This window comes from Trachypithecus francoisi, unplaced genomic scaffold, assembly GCF_009764315.1.
Source record: "Trachypithecus francoisi isolate TF-2019V2 unplaced genomic scaffold, Tfra_2.0 Lachesis_group12, whole genome shotgun sequence".
Lineage (NCBI taxonomy): Eukaryota > Metazoa > Chordata > Mammalia > Primates > Cercopithecidae > Trachypithecus > Trachypithecus francoisi.
In genome coordinates this window covers 51,000,667-51,018,516 of record NW_022681457.1, presented here as the reverse complement: position 1 = coordinate 51,018,516, position 17,850 = coordinate 51,000,667, and the positions used below count along the sequence as shown (strand labels likewise).

At 38.6% G+C, this 17,850-nt stretch overlaps 1 protein-coding gene across 3 annotated transcripts in view; it reads left to right on the top strand.

Moving 5' to 3' along the window:
- KYAT3 (kynurenine aminotransferase 3) overlaps positions 1-17,850 on the top strand; it is a 63,341-nt gene that overhangs the window by 23,548 nt on the left and 21,943 nt on the right. For 2 of the 3 annotated variants that reach the window (XM_033225510.1, XM_033225509.1), the window contains 4 exons: positions 9,445-9,594; positions 12,312-12,398; positions 12,939-13,064; positions 13,160-13,280. In XM_033225510.1, coding sequence (XP_033081401.1) covers positions 9,445-9,594; positions 12,312-12,398; positions 12,939-13,064; positions 13,160-13,280 — 484 coding nt within the window. The remainder of the gene's footprint in view (positions 1-9,444; positions 9,595-12,311; positions 12,399-12,938; positions 13,065-13,159; positions 13,281-17,850) is intronic. The other variant, XM_033225511.1, reaches the window with a different exon arrangement.

Below are 17,850 nucleotides of genomic sequence, written 5' to 3'. Positions count from 1 at the left end.
CCAGGCTATACAAATCCATAATGAAAGGCTAGAAATAAACCAACAATAGAGAAAATTAATGAAACCAAAAGCTGGTTCTTTGAAAAGAACAGTAAGTAAAAGTTTTACCTAGATTGACCAATAAAAAAGAGAAAACTCAAAGTACCATATGAAGAATGAAAGAAGGAATATAATTACTGATCATACAGACATGAAAGCAATAATAGGGTAATATTAGGGATAATTTTATGTTAGTACATTGACAACTTGGATGAAATGAACAGATTATTTAAAAGATACAGGAGGGGTGCAAGCAAGATGGCTGAATAGGAACAGCTCCAGCCTCCAGCTCCCAGCGGGAGTGACACAGAAAACGGGTGATTTCTGCATTTTCAACTGAGGTACCGGGTTCATCTCACTGGGGAGTGCCAGACAATCGGTGCTGGTCAGCTTCTACATCCCGACCAGCGAGAGCTGAAGCAGGGCAAGGCATCGCCTCACCTGGGAAGCGCAAAGGGGAAGGGAATCCCTTTAGAAACTGAGACACACAACACCTGGAAAATCGGATAACTCCCACCCTAATACTGTGCTTTACCAAGGGTCGTAGCAAATGACACACCAGGAGATTATATCCCACACCTGGCTGGGAGGGTCCCACAGAGCCTCCCTTACTGCTAGCACAGCAGTCTGAGATCTAACTGCAAGGCAGCAGCAAGGCTGAGGGAGAGGTGCCCTCCATTACTGAGACTTAAGTAGGTAAACAAAGCCTCTGGGAAGCTCGAAATGGGTGGAGCCCACAGTAGCTCAAGGAGGCCTGCCTGTCTCTGTAGACTCCACCTCTGGGGACAGGGCATAGCAATAAAACAAAAAAAGCAGCAGAAACCTCTGCAGATGTTAATGACCCTGTCTGACAGCTTTGAAGAGAGCAGTGGATCTCCCAGCATGGAGGCTGAGATCTGAGAACAGTCTGCCTGCTCAAGTGGGTCCCTGACCCCTGAGTAGCCTAACTGGGGAACATCCCCGACGAGGTGCAGACCGACACCTCACACCTCACACGGTGGGGTACACCCCTAAGACGAAGCTTCCAGAGCAAGAATCAGACAGCAGCACTCGCTGTACAGCAGTATTCTATCTTCTGCAGCCTCCGCTACTGATACCCAGGCAAACAGTCTGGAGTGGACCTCAAGCAATCTCCAACAGACCTACAGCTGAGGGTCCTGACTGTTAGAAGGAAAACTAACAAACAGAAAGGACACCCATACCAAAATGCCATCAGTACGTCACCAGCATCAAAGAAAGACCAAAGGCAGATAAAACCACAAAGATGGGGAAAAAGCAGGGCAGAAAAGCTGGAAATTCAAAAAATTAAAAAAATCAGAGCGCATCTGCCCCTCCAAAGGAACACTACTCATAGCCAGCAATGTATCAAAGCTGGACAGAGAATGACTTTGACGAGTTGAGAGAAGAAGGCTTCAGTTGATCAAACTTCTCAGAGCTAAAGGAGGAACTACGTACCCAGCGCAAAGAAACTAAAAATCTTGAAAAAAGAATGGAAGAATGGATAACTAAAATAATCAATGCAGAGAAGGCCATAAACGAACTGACAGAGATAAAAACCATGACACGAGAAATACGTGACAAATGCACAAGCTTCAGTAACCGACTCAATCAACTGGAAGAAAGAGTATGAATGATTGAAGATCAAATGAATCAAATGAAGCGAGAACAGAAGTCTAGAGAAAAAAATGGAAAAAGAAATGAACAAAGCCTCCAAAAAATATGGGATTATATGAAAAGACCAAATCTACGTCTGATTGGTGTGCCTGAAAGTGATGGGGAAAATGGAACCAAGTTGGAAAACACTCTGCAGGATATCATCCAGGAGAACTTCCCCAACCTAGTAAGGCAGGCCAACATTCAAATTCAGGAAATACAAACAACGCCACAAAGATACTCCTCAAGAAGAGCAACTCCAAGACACATAATTGTCAGATTCACCAAAGTTGAAATGAAGGAAAAAATGTTAAGGGCAGTCAGAGAGAAAGGCCGGGTTACCCACAAAGGGAAGCCCATCAGACTAACAGCAGATCTCTTGGCAGAAACTCTACAAGCCAGAAGAGAGTGGGGGCCAATATTCAACATTCTTAAAGAAAAGAATTTTCAACCCAGAATTTCATATCCAGCCAAACTAACTTTCATCAGTGAAGGAGAAATAAAATCCTTTACAGACAAGCAAATGCTTAGAGATTTTGTCACCACCAGGCCTGCCCTACAAGAGCTCCTGAAGGAAGCACTAAACATGGAAAGGAACAACCGGTACCAGCCATTACAAAAACATGCCAAAATGTAAACACCATCAATGCTAGGAAGAAACTGCATCAACTAACAAGCAAAATAGCCAGCTAATATCACAATGACAAGATCAAGTTCACACATAACAATATTAACCTTAAATGTAAATGGACTAAACGGTCCAATTAAAAGACACAGATTGGCAAATTGGATAAAGAGTCAAGACCCATCAGTTTGCTGTATTCAGGAGACCCATCTCACATGCAGAGATATACATAGGCTCAAAATAAAGGAATGGAGGAAGATCTACCAAGCAAATGGAGAACAAAAAAAGCAGGGGTTGCAATCCTAGTCTCTGATAAAACAGACTTTAAACCATCAAAGATCAAAAGAGACAAAGAAGGCCATTACATAATGGTAAAGGGATCAATTCAACAGGAAGAGCTAACTATCCTCATTATATACCCACCCAATACAGGAGCACCCAGATTCATAAAGCAAGTCCTTAGAGACTTACAAAGAGACTTAGACTCCCATACAATAATAATGGGAGACTTCAAAACCCCACTGTCAACATTAGACAGATCAACGAGACAGAAAGTTAACAAGGATATCCAGGAATTGAACTCGACTCTGCACCAAGTGGACCTAATAGACATCTACAGAACTCTCCACCCCAAATCAACAGAATATACATTCTTCTCAGCACCACATCGCACTTATTCAAAAATTGACCACATAGTTGGAAGTAAAGCACTCCTCAGCAAATGTAAAAGAACAGAAATTTTAACAAACCGTCTCTCAGACCACAGTGCAATCAAACTAGAACTCAGGATTAAGAAACTCACTCAAAACCACTCAACTACATGGAAATAGAACAACCTGCTCCTGAGTGACTACTGGGTACATAACAAAATGAAGGCAGAAATAAAGATGTTCTTTGAAACCAATGAGAACAAAGATACAACATACGAGAATCTCCAGGACACATTTAAAGCAGTGTATAGAGGGAAATTTATAGCACTAAATGCCCACAAGAGAAAGCAGGAAAGATCTAAAATTGACAACCTAACATCACAATTAAAAGAACTAGAGAAGCAAGAGCAAACACATCCAAAAGCTAGCAGAAGGCAAGAAATAACTAAGAGCAGAGCAGAGCTGAAGGAGATAGAGACACAAGAAACCCTGCAAAAAAATCAATGAATCCAGGAGTTGGTTTTTTGAAAAGATCAACAAAATTGATAGACCACTAGCAAGACTAATAAAGAAGAAAAGAGAGAAGAATCAAATAGATGCAATAAAAAATGATGAAGGGGATATCACCACCAACCCCACAGAAATACAAGCTACCATCAGAGAATACTATAAACACCTCTATGCAAATAAACTAGAAAACCTAGAAGAAATGGATAATTTCCTGGACACTAACACTCTCCCAAGACTAAACCAGGAAGAAGTTGAATCTGTGAATAGACCAATAACAGGCTCTGAAATTCAGGCAATAATTAATAGCTTACCAACCAAAAAAAGTCCAGGACCAGACGGATTCACAGCCAAATTCTACCAGAGGTACAAGGAGGAGCTGGTACCATTCCTTCTGAAACTATTCCAATCAATAGAAAAAGGGAATCCTCCCTAACTCTTTTTATGAGGCCAACATCATCCTGATACCAAAGCCTGGCAGAGACACAACAGAAAAAGAGAAACTTAGACCAATATCCCTGATGAACATCGATGCAAAAATCCTCAACAAAATACTGGCAAACAGGATCCAGCAGCACATCAAAAAGCTTATCCACCATGATCAAGTGGGCTTCATCCCTGGGATGCAAGACTGGTTCAACATATGCAAATCAATAAACATAATCCAGCATATAAACAGAACCAAAGACAAAAACCACATTATTATCTCAATAGATGCAGAAAAGGCCTTTGACAAAATTCAACAGCCCTTCATGCTAAAAACTCTCAATAAATTCGGTATTGATGGAATGTATCTCAAAATAATAAGAGCTATTTATGACAAACCCACAGCCAATATCATACTGAATGGGCAAAAACTGGAAGCATTCCCTTTGAAAACTGGCACAAGACGGGGATGCCCTCTCTCACCACTCCTATTCAATATAGTGTTGGAAGTTCTGGCCAGGACAATCAGGCAAGAGAAAGAAATCAAGGGTATTCAGTTAGGAAAAGAAGAAGTGAAAATGTCCCTGTTTGCAGATGACATGATTGTATATTTAGAAAACCCCATCATCTCAGCCCAAATTCTCCTTAAGCTGATAAGCAACTTCAGCAAGGTCTCAGGATACAAAATCAATGAGCAAAAATCACAAGCATTCTTATACCAGTACAAACAAACAGGGAGCCAAATCATGAATGAACTTCCATTCACAATTGCTTCAAAGAGAATAAAATACCTAGGAATCCAACTTACAAGGGCTGTAAAGGACCTCTTCGAGGAGAACTACAAACCACTGCTCAGTGAAATAAAAGAGGACAAAACAAATGGAGGAACATTCCATGCTCATGGACAGGAAGAATCAATATAGTGAAAATGGCCATACTGCCCAAGGTAATCTATAGATTCAATGCCATCCCCATTAAGCTACCAATGACTTTCTTCACAGAATTGGAAAAAACTGCTTTAAAGTTCATATGGAACCAAAAAAGAGCCCGCATTGCCAAGACAATCCTAAGTCAAAAGAACAAAGCTGGAGGCATCACGCTACCTGACTTCAAACTGTACTACAAGGCTATAGTAACCAAAACAGCATGGTACTGGTACCAAAACAGAGATATAGACCAATGGAACAGAACAGAGCCCTCAGAAATAATACCACACATCTACAGCCATCTGATCTTTGACAAACCTGAGAAAAACAAGAAATGGGGAAAGGATTCCCTATTTAACAAATGGTGCTGGGAAAATTGGCTAGCAATAAGTAAAAAGCTGAAACTGGATTCTTTCCTTACTCATGTGAAAATTAATTCAAGATGGATTAGAGACTTAAATGTTAGACCTAAAACCATAAAAACCCTAGAAGAAAACCTAGGTAATACCATCCAGGACATAGACATGGGCAAGGACTTCATGTCTAAAACACCAAAAGAAACGGCAACAAAAGCCATAAAAGCCATAATTGACAAATGGGATCTAATTAAACTAAAGAGCTTCTGCACAGCAAAACAAACTACCATCAGAGTGAACAGGCAACCTACAGAATGGGAAAAAAATTTTGCAATCTACTCATCTGACAAAGGGCTAATATCCAGAACCTACAAATAACTCCAACAAATTTACGAGAAAAAAAAACAACCCCATCAAAAAGTGGGCAAAGGATATGGATAGACATTTCTCAAAATAAGACATGCATACAGCCAACAGGCACATGAAAAAATGCTCGTCATCACTGGCCATCAGAGAAATGCAAATCAAAACCACAATGAGATACCATCTCACCCCAGTTAGAATGGCAATCATTAAAAAGTCAGGAAACAGCAGGTGCTAGAGAGGATGTGCAGAAATAGGAACACTTTTACACTGTTGGTGGGATTGTAAACTGGTTCAACCATTGTGGAAAACAGTATAGTGATTCCTCAAGGATCTAGAACTAGAAATACCATATGACCCAGCCATCCCATTACTGGGTATATACCCAAAGGGTTATAAATCATGCTGCTATAAAGACACATGCACACGTATGTTTATTGTGGCACTATTCACAATAGCAAAGACTTGGAATCAACCCAAATGTCCATCAGTGACAGACTGGATTAAGAAAATGTGGCACATATACACCATGGAATACTATGCAGCCGTAATAAAGATGAGTTCATGTCCTTCATAGGGACATGGATGCAGCTGGAAACCATCATTCTCAGCAAACTATCGCAAGAACAGAAAACGAAACACCGCATATTCTCACTCATAGAGGGGAATTGAACAATGAGATCACTTGGACTCTGGAAGGGGAACATCACACACTGGGGCCTATTATGGGGAGGGGAAGGGGGAGGGATTGCATTGGGAGTTATACCTGATGTAAATGACGAGTTGATGGGTGCTGATGAGTTGATGGGTGCAGCACACCAACATGGCACAAGTATACATATGTAACAAACCTGCACGTTGTGCACATGTACCCTAGAACTTAAAGTATAATAAAAAATAAATAAATAAACAAATAAAATTAAAAAAAAAAAGATACAAATTACCAAAACAGACACAAGGAGAGATGAAAAACGCAACTTGCTCTATGTCAATGAAAGAAAATGAATTTGTGGCCAAGCGCAGTGGCTCACGCCTGTAATCCCAGCAATTTGGGAGGCCGAGGTGGGTGGATCACGAGGTCAGGAGATGGAGACCATCCTGGCTAACATGATGAAACCCCGTCTCTACTAAAAATACAAAAAATTAGCCAGGTGTGGTGGCAGATACCTGTAGTCCCAGCTACTTGGGAGGCTGGGGCAGGAGAATGACATGAACCTGGGAGGCGGAGATTGCAGTGAGCCGAGATCGCTCCACTGCACTCCAGCCTGGGTGACAGAGTGCGACTCTGTCTCAAAAAAAGAAAAAAACAAAAAACAAAATGAATTAGTAGTTAAAGTCTTCCTGCAAATAAACCGCAATACCTAGATGGCTTGTTAGTGAATTCTATCAGGCATTTAAGGAAGAACTATTAGGTTGGTTCAAAAGTAATTGCAGTTTTTCCATTAATTTTAATGACAAAAGCAATTACTTTTGCACCAACCTAATAATACCAATTCTGCACATTCAGAAAATGGAGCAGGATGGAAAACTTTTACTTATTGATCAACAATTTGTGTAATTTGAAAAATAAAGAAATGCCTAATGGTTCTGTCTCACCTTTTAATCAGGGGTTTTGTATCAGGGTAATGCTGGTCTCATAAAATTAGTTTCAGCATTACCCTGATACAAAAACTGATTTTAAAAATGCCAGAGAAAGAAAGAAAGAAAACTCCAGTTCAATATCTCTCATGAACATAGAAACAAAAATTGTGAAATTTTAGTAAATCAAATCCAGATGTGTGCGTGCATGTGTGTGTGTGCCCCTGTGTATAAAGATATAAAAAGCAATACATCCTGACCAAGTAAGGTTTACCATAGGAATGCAGGGTTAGTTTTAATATCCAAAAATTAATCATTGCAATGATGCTATATTATCAGAAAAAAAGATCATCTTATGTAGTATATATAGAAAACACATCTGACAAAATTCAACTCTCATTTATAATAAAAGTTTTCAGCCAATTAGGAATAGAATGGAGCTTTCTCACTCTCATCAAAGGAATCTATGAGAAACCTACAGATTACACCTGTAATGCACATAATGTAGTAAGATTGAAAAGACAGCAAAGATGTCCACTCTGATCACTGTTATTCATCAGTGTACTGGAGCCCTGTGAGATACAAAGATACATAGATTAGAAAGAAGAAAAATGTAAACTCATTTTCAGAAAACATGACTGTGTACATAGAATATCCTAAGGAATTCTAAAAGAAAAAAAAAGAAGCCTACTATAACTAATAAATGAATTGAGCAAGGTCACAGGACACAAAGCCAATATACAAAAATCAGTTGTATTTCTATATATTAAAATGAACAATTAGAAAGTAAAATTTTTTAAATACTATTTATAGTAGTATCCCAAAACACAAAACATTTAAGAATAAATTTTTTAAAATATATCCAAGATCTGTACAATGAAATCTATAAAACATTACTGAGAGAAATTAAGCAATACCTAAATAAATTGGGAATGATGTTCATGGATTGAGAAACTAAATATCATCTCTGTCAGTTTTCTCAAATTGGTCTATAGCGGGGTTTTGCAATCTGTGGCCTATGGGTCCAATCTGTCAGATTGTGTAAATAAAGTTTTGTTAGAACACAACCATACCCACTTATTTATTAATATGTATATTCTAGTTTTTGTAAATACATAGGTATGTACATGTCTATGTGTTTTTATATTGGTATAAGCACTGAGAGTGGTGTTGCACTATCACCAGGCTATGGACATCGGTCACCTCAAGGGGATGGGAATGAAATAATATTGAGGAGTGATTGTAATTTTTTACACATCTTTGCCTAGTTTTACTTATTACATGAAGCATAAATTATTTTTGTATTTAAATTTTTGATTTTAAAAGCACAAGCATTTATCATTCTAAGAAATGTGTATAGTGTTTACAGTTGCTTTTCAGATCTCCTTTTGCTAGTATTTGTTAGACCCGCTATTAAAGTAAAATTCAGAGGGACTCAGTTTATTGCTCCAGAGCCCAAAGTGCTTTCAAACAAAGGCACATGACCTGCATTTGCACTCTCACTCTCAGGGGATAGAAAATCAGGATGGTACTTCAAAAGCAAAATGAGGAGGTAGATGCTGGACAGAAAACAACAAGAAATATTGACTTAAATACCAAAGAAAACAAGGAGGGGGAAAGGGAAAGGAAGAAAGAAAAGGAAAGAAGGGGAGAGAACCTAGAAGAGAACTTAGGGAGAGCTAATCCAGGAGTCTTCAGACCCCCTACTTGCCTCAGACTATACCTTCATAATCCCTTCACTTCACCTATGAAAGTGGTTACCTTGGATAACCACTGCTCTCTTGACTATCAATGTGAGTAGCGTCTCACTTCCTTCTAACATTTGCTATTACATCAACACTAGTGTTCGTGTCTTTGGTGAATTTGTTTTTGTTCTCTCTCCCTAGTCCATTGGTCAGTATAATCATCTCTCCATCAATCAGGAAGAGCCAAGGAGGGGGTATACAGTTAACATGGGGTTTTTTTACTTATTTTAACTAGGAAACAAATCCAACTCTTTTCGATATGATTTAATTACTGTCAAAAAATATGAAAGGTTCATTTTTATTCAAAGCAAATACTTTGAAATTATATAATCCCAAATCCTTTATTTAGTAAGAAGTTTTAATCATTAGCAAGCCTTCATGACCAATAGTGTGGGAATCCTCTAAATGCAGTAAATTTTAAAAAATTCATTGCCATTAAAAAATATAAATTTTCTTTGGGTAATTATAAACATCAAATCCAAATTTTAAAAATTCTTACATTTTAGAGCCATATTACCTCAAACGATAAGTCCCATATTTAAATTTAAGGTTTTGTTCTTATTTTTAATCCAACAGGGCCATCCATCACTTGTGAAAGCTCTGTCCTACCTGTATGAAAAGCTTTACCAAAAGCAAATCGATTCAAATAAAGAAATCCTTGTGACAGTAGGAGCATATGGATCTCTTTTTAACACCGTTCAAGCATTAATTGATGAGGGAGATGAAGTAAGTATATTAACATTATCATAATACCTATGTTGAATCAATTATCATTTGTCCCACCTTTGAATCTTTTGTTTATATTATGCTGTTTTCTCTTTTTATTTTTAATTATGTTTTAAGTATAATGCATGTACAATAAAGTTCACAAATCTTAAATGTACAGCTGGATAAATCACTGTGTAAATTTCTATGTAACTACAACCAGATAAAGATATAACACATTTCCAGTACCCAGAAAGCTCCTTTGTTCCTCTTCATAGTCTGTATTCTCCCAGAGGTAACTACTCTTCTGTCTTTTATAACCATAGACTTATTTGGACTGCTCTTTTACTTGATATGAATAGAATTATACAGTGTATATATACTCTTGGGTCTAGATCCATTCATTTATTTTTGTGTCTGTCAGATTCATCCATTTTCTTGCATATAATTTATTCTTATTTTTATAGCCTATTTAAATAAGGGCAGATGGAAGGGACTAACACTGCTGGGGAAAAAGAATCTTTTGTTTTCATTGCAAAAATGACCTTTAATCTTAACTTGGTCTACAAGTTTTTGATTAATGTCTTTGTATGCCCAGTAATTGTATAAGCCATCTCATATGAAGATTTTTTCTTTTTTTTTTTTGAGACAGAGTCCCGCTTTGTTGCCCAGGCTGGAGTACAGTGGTGCGATCTTGGCTCACTGCAACCTCCACCTCACGGGTTCAAGTGATTCTCCTGCCCCAGCCTACTGAGTAGCTGAGATTACAGGTGTTCGCCACCAAGCCCAGCTAATTTTTGTATATTTAGGAGAGATGGGATTTTGCCATGTTGGCCAGGCTGGTCTGACCTCAGGTGATCCGTCTGCCTCAGCCTCCCAAAGTGCTGAGATTACAGGCGTAAGCCACCACACCTGGCTGAGGATGTATTAATATAACAGAAAGGTAAAATGATTTTGCTATTTAGTACTGTGATGTATAACCAACTTTTGGCACCTACCTCAGTCATCTCTACCCGTATTTCCCATTATCATTCCAATACCCTTGCTTTACTACTTCTTGCCTCTTTCATTTATTCACAAACTACAGAGGATCCAATATATGCTAAGCACTGTGAGATAGAAGATTTTTTTAAAAATAGATTCTGTGCAGAAGGAATTCCCTGTCTAGTAGAGAACACAGACTTGCAAATGGATTAAGAGGAACACTGTGTGTTAGCCAATAGTGGAGAATGTATAACTTATGGTAGTGGCAAAAGGAAGAGGCAATCACATCTGCTAAGTCTGGAAAGCTCCAGGAAGACATTGCTTAAACTGGGACTGAAGAACCAGTATTTATCCTGATCTATAGTGTTAACTTTCTTTGAACTCTCATAGCCCTTTATCATTCCCCTTTTATGAAAGATGCTGCTATCTGCTTTGTGTTATGTTATTCTTTTACAACTTTGATTCCCTCTACTATGCCAGACAAGATGTTTAAGGAAACATGTTAAGGAAGTTCACAGTTTCATATACATAATCTCCTTTAATCCTATAACATAATTTTGTCTCATACTTCAATATTGTTAATCCTTTGTTGCTTCTTTCTCTGCACTCTGTTGGGAGTATTGTAAGGCTTAGCCCTTAGCCTTCTTTCCTCTATTCTTTCTTCCTTCATCAACTTATCTAGTATTTTGAAACCACATACATGTCACTTGCTATCACACTGACCTATTTATTGTTTCTTTATCGCATTTATTACTATCTGAAATTATTTAATGTCCTTATTTGTTTCTCCGTTCATTATAAGCCCTCTCAGTAGGATGTAAGTTCTAGGAGAACTTTATAGCTTTATTGCCAGCACCTAAAATAGTAAGGACTCAATAAATACTCTCAAAAAAAAAAAAAAAAAGAGAGAGAGAGAGGAATTGTTCATATCATAAAAGTGAAGAAATCAAGGCGAAGAGTAGCAGGTATATTCCTCCCACTGTACTGCCCTGCCTCTCCAATTTATTTTCCTTATTGTGCTCTCACTTTGTATTGAATTTTATATTTCCCACTAGAGTTACAAAGATAGGTTGTCTTAGTCCCTGAGAACCTCACAGATGAGGCTGAGAGTGGTGGCTCAGCCCTGTTATCCCAGCAGTTTGAGAGGCTGAGGCAGGCAGATCACCTGAGGTCAGGAATTCGAGACCAGCCTGGGCAACATGGCGAAACCCCGTCTCTACTAAAAGTACAAAAATTGACCGTGCTTTTGAGAAGAGAGAAACATTTCTACTCTCAAGATAATGCTTTTAAATTAGCACTTTGTACCAGGGAACATTACAGTGTTCTCTTTCCACATAGCCTGCTGTCTGTCACTGCCTATACATCACTTACATTCTAGATTTTAGTTTCTAATTTGAAATATGAAGAAATGCTTAATTGTTTTGGCTGGAATATCCCTTTGAGAATGTGATAGTCCCATTCTCCAGGTAAATCTACCTCTGCATATATGAAATTTTATATGCAATTTCAAATACTCCCACTGCATGCTTATTTATAGATCTCCCTAAGATACCAAGGCATCCAATTAAGACTACCTGGACAAGTTTGTCTCCGAGGTCTCTTCCCCTCAGATGTTAGCTCCACAAGGGCAAAGCCTGCCTTTTTCACTGCCGTATCCCAACATATAGTACAGTGCCTAGTCCATAGTAGGTACACAGTATTATTAACATGAATAAATGATTGATAGGTTGTGATCTTATTTGCTTTTATTGCAGGTCATACTAATAGTGCCTTTCTATGACTGCTATGAGCCCATGGTGAGAATGGCTGGAGCAACACCTGTTTTTATTCCCCTGAGATCTGTAAGTTTGCCAGTAGGGTTCATATGGCAAAGTTTCAAGACTTAAGAAGTCTTGAAAATACCAATTACTTTGTTATGATAAAGTTTCTACTTTGATTGCATTTGGAGATTTCCTGTGTGTCTCTGTTTGTCTAGTAGTCCTTTTTAAATATTTTCAACATAAGTAATACACTAAGGTGAGTCACAAAATCATCAGCTAACCTTACAATATCAGACATGTTAACCATAGTTGTAGCTAGTTCCTGTGAAGGAATAGTAACAGCAGTTAATGTTGACAGGGCTTATTTTTCCATTTAACAGGTGTGAGCATAAGACTTCTTGGGCTCTTAAGCAGAACTACAGCCTGGTTATTTCTGTTTATCTTCTTTGTTAGTCTTTTTCTACTTTTTTTTCTGTTCCTACTCCAGGAAAGCATTTGTTGGTAATTTATTCAGTTTCCTTTGCCATGACTTTCTTTGATGTTTTTTTCTTATTAGATTGTTTGTAAGACAGTAAACATGACTTAATTGAATTAAATTATATCTCCATTCTTCATGCTTAGAAACCTGTTGATGGAAAAAGATGGTCTAGTTCTGACTGGACATTAGATCCTCAAGAACTGGAAAGTAAATTTAATTCCAAAACCAAAGCTATTATACTAAATACTCCACATAACCCACTTGGCAAGGTAAACAAGTCTCTTATCTCCTTACACAGTCTTCTGACCTATCATTTTCTTACATGTTGAATAATTGGCTGTGCTCTTTCCTTTATTATGTGTAGGTGTATAACAAAGAGGAACTGCAAGTAATTGCTGACCTTTGCATCAAATATGACACACTTTGCATCAGCGATGAGGTTTATGAATGGCTTGTATATTCTGGAAATAAGCACTTAAAAATAGGTACCGACTATAATATAGAGTCACAAATCTAAATGTGTTTGGGCACATATAGTAGAACTGATTGGAAAGTATCCCAGACCAAATCTAAAATGGTCTTTGTAATGGGTATCTGTCTGTATGAACACTTAAAAATGGTATTTAAATGAGCAATACTTTAGTGAATTGATGAATAGTTCAAAGGACAAAGAATAAGAGATTTTGGATCATACTATAAAGCTATGATACCAGAGTAGTAGTTCTTTTGCCCATATCCCCAGCTTCTTAGCAGCAATCCAGCAATTACTTGGTACATAAGACACAGGGAGCTTTCTTGTGTCTGAAGAGGTTCTAGACGGTCTGTGCTCAACAACTTACCAAAATGCCAAGTCAACAGAAAGAAATTACAGGGGTAGTCAGGTATGCTGCTTGGCCCTTGCTTGAGATTCAGCCATTGCTACTAGGCTATCTCATGAATGCCATAGTGTCTGCTGCAGTAGTCCAAACCATGTGAACTATAGGATTACAAACTGGGCTGCAACTTTTGGGTCTTCGCACCTCCCTTTCCTTTGCCTGGAAACACTTTTCCTCCAAATATCCACCTGGCTCCAAATATCCTTTGCCTCCTTCAGGCCTTTGTCCAATGTCAGTTTTCATGACCATCACATTGAAAATAGATAGACCTCCCCCTCCAGTATTTGCTTTGTCCTTTTTCTGTTTTGTTTTGTTTTTTCCTCTATAGTAAATATCAGAATCTATATATTTTAATTCTATACCACAGTAATGGAGGGATTTTGTTTGTTTTAGTCTCTTCTGCATCCCCATTTTCCATAGAATCTTGTACATGGTAGAGAATTAGAAAGAAATTGTTGAATAAATGAAGAGGAAAGATGAAAAGATTAAGGGAAGGATGACTAAAAAATGTAGCAGAAATAGATAAATTTTAAAATTTAGACCAGGTATAGTGGTTCACGCCTGTAATCCCAGCACTTTGAGAGGCTAAAGTGGGTGGATTGCTAGAGTCCAGGAGTCCAAAACTGGCCTGGGCAACATGGAGAAACCCCATCTCTACACAGAAATTCAAAAAATCAGCCAGGTGTGGTGGTCTGTACCTGTAGTCACAGCTACTTGGGAGGCTGAGGTGGGAGGATCCCTTGAGCCCTGGTACCACTGGCTCACTGCAACCTCCATCTCCTGGGCTCAAACAATCCTCCCACCTCAGCCTCCCAAGTAACTGAGACTACAGGCACAGACCACCACACCCGGCTAATTTTTTTAAGAAAAATAAAAATGAGAAATGTAATGTGCTTATATATTGAATTGTTGCATTGTTGCATGTGCCATAATTATTCCTATAGTATATTACAAGTTGCTATAGATGTAGGAAGAGAAAGCAACTGTTTGAGGGGAATAAAAAAGAGTGACCAAAAGATAGAGAATTAGCTAAACAGAGAAATAGAAACTAAATTCCTGAAACATAAACTAGCATGTACTTAGACAAGGAGGTGTAAAAGATCAAGATACACTTAAGAAAGGTAAATGATTATTGAAATTTTAAAAACAAAGAAGAAGAAAGGTAAATAAGTTTTGGTTTTTTTTGTTGTTTTTTTGAGACAGAGTCTTGCTCTGTCGCCTAGGATGGAGTGCAGTGGCACGATCTCGGCTCACTGCAACCTCTGCCTCCTGGGTTCCAACGATTCTCCTGCCTCAGCCTCTTGAATAGCTGGGATTACAGGCGCATGCCACCATGCCTGGCAAATTTTTTTACTTTTAGTAGAGACGGGGTTTCACCATGTTGGCCAAGCTGGTCTCAAACTCCTGACCTCACGATCCACCTGCCTCGGCCTCCCAAAGTGCTGGGATTACAGGCTTGAGCCACCGAGCCCGGCCTTGTTTATTTATTTTTTTTTTTTAAGAGACAGGGTCTTGCTGTGTCACCCAGGCTGGAGTGCAGTGGCGCAGAGCTCACTGCAATCTCAAACTTTTGGGTTCAAGCAATCCTTCCACCTCAGCCTCCCAAGTAGCTTTGACTACAAGTCTGCACCCCCTTATCTGGCTAATTTTTTAAAAATATTTGTAGGCCGGGCGCGGTGGCTCAAGCCTGTAATCCCAGCACTTTGGGAGGCCGAGACGGTGGATCACGAGGTCAGGAGATCGAGACCATCCTGGCTAATACGGTGAAACCCTGTCTCTACTTAAAAAATACCAAAAACTAGCGGGCGACGAGGCGGGCGCCTGTAGTCCCAGCTACTCGGGAGGCTGAGGCAGGAGAATGGCGTAAACCCGGGAGGCGGAGCTTGCAGTGAGCTGAGATCCGGCCACTGCACTCCAGCCTGGGTGGCAGAGCAAGACTCCGTCTCAAAAAAAAAAAAAAAAAAAAAAAAAAAAAAATATTTGTAGAGATAGCATCTCACTATGTTGCTCGGACTGTTCTCAGTCTCCTAGACTCAAGCAGTCCTCCTGCCCTGGCCTCCGAAAGGGCTGTGATTACAGGCATAAGCCATAGAACCCAGCCTCAGTTTGATTTATGAGGGTGTGTTGTAGTAACTGGCATAGATCAGGGTGGAAAAGTAGGGTGATTCTAAAGGGCTTTGAATATGAGATAAAGAGTATAAACTTTGTTGAGGAGGTCAACAAGAAACTTAATTTAATGGTAGATCACCATGAGATCACAGTGTTCTACATCATGAAATAGTGATATTGTGAATTCCATCCTGAAAGTAATAGCAATTTTCCTAACAGAAATTCAACAATTAGAAGCCAATATAAAAATCACAATTCTGTTCATACTTGTCCACAACAAAAAGCTATTGAAATAAACACATTTGAGTTTTTCTGATTTTTCCATTAATATGCATTTACTAAATGCTCATCTGTTTCACTATTGGAGCATCCACTATCAGATAAGTGGTAGTATTTGGTAAAGGCTTAAGAAAATTGTGTGGAAGAAAACTTAACATTGATTTTTTTTTAATTTTGCACATTAATTTGATTACCAGAGTGCCAGTGAGCTTACTTTGAGAACTATTGCAAAAGGTGTAACAAAACAGGAGAATTGGTTCCATGACTAGATTTTTTTTTACAAAGATGAGAGCCAGCCACAGAGGAGGGTCTTAAGCAAATCAGATAACCTAGCAGTGGAGATGGTACATGGGGGCTATTTAGAAATTATAGAGTATAGCATTTGAAGGTGGAAAGCAAGCAAGCGTGATACTAAGATCTCTAGCCTGAACTACTCAGCAGTGATGAGGCCTTTAATCAGAGTAAATATGGAGAGGAGCAGATTTGTAGGGAAGGGCTGAGCAAAGGGAATTCCTGCTTCTCATGCTTTAAACTTGCTGAGTTTGGGTGTCTATGGGACATAGAAGAATAGATATCTGGGGACAAGTGGAATTATAGGCCTGATCATCAGAATCAAATTATAATGGAATTATTTTTGGCAGTCATCAAAATGTTGGTGGTAGCTGGACACATGGAAGAGAATGAATTTTCTCAAGGGGAATATATAAACAGAGAAGGCAGCCAGAGATTTGCAGGGTGTGGCACCTTACTACACCAAAATTTTATCATGTGTTAAATTGCATCAGAGTCCACCATTGCCCATCCTGTTGGTGACCTCGTCTCAAGTCATTTGAACTGTTTCCCAGTGGAAAATCAGATTAACATGAACAATTACTTTCTTGTTGTAATTAACTCAGTGTAGCAATATTCATCCCAAAAGATCACTTTAGATCATCTTGAAATTTATTATTTAGATCTACTCATTTTAAGCCCTTCAGGGTAAAGTGTAACTGATAACATTATTTACTAAAGATATGCAAGATGTATATTTTGAACTTAGATTTTTTTTAGTTGTAACAGCCCATAAAGTTTAAATAAGACCAAAAAATGGATACACTATTTCATTATTTAGAAAGTGCAATTTGTTTGCATTAAAACTTAGGTATTCTATCACATACAATAGTCTTTGTTACATTAAAGATGCAAAATGGCCACAAAACAGCTATTACATCAATTTGCAAAGTGCAACAGTAGTCCTTTAATATATGATGTATCCTTTACTTTAAAGAAAGTGATAATCTGCATTATACATAGTTTAGATTTTCTCTGGTCAAATAGAAAAGTGGGGCATGTGTCATAGCATTCTTTTGGAGTATTTTGGAAGACCAGAAATGTCTCAAAACTAGAAAAGATATAATTATTTATATCAAATTTTAAAATATTTCTTCTTCAAGTGGACATTCTTTTTTTTTTTTTTTTTTTTGAGGTGGAATCTCGCTCTATCGCCCAGGTTGGAGTGCAGTGGCCAGATCTCGGCTCACTGCAAGCTCCGCCTCCCGGGTTTTACACCATTCTGCCTCAGCCTCCTGAGTAGCTGGGACTACAGGTGCCCGCCACCTCGCCCGGCTAGTTTTTTGTATTTTTTAGTAGAGACGGGGTTTCACTGTGTTAGCCAGGATGGTCTCGATCTCCTGACCTCATGATCTGCCCGTCTCGGCCTCCCAAAGTGCTGGGATTACAGGCTTGAGCCACCGCACCCGGCCTCAAGTGAACATTCTAACTATTTTTCTCATTTATCTTTTTCGGTTTTGTT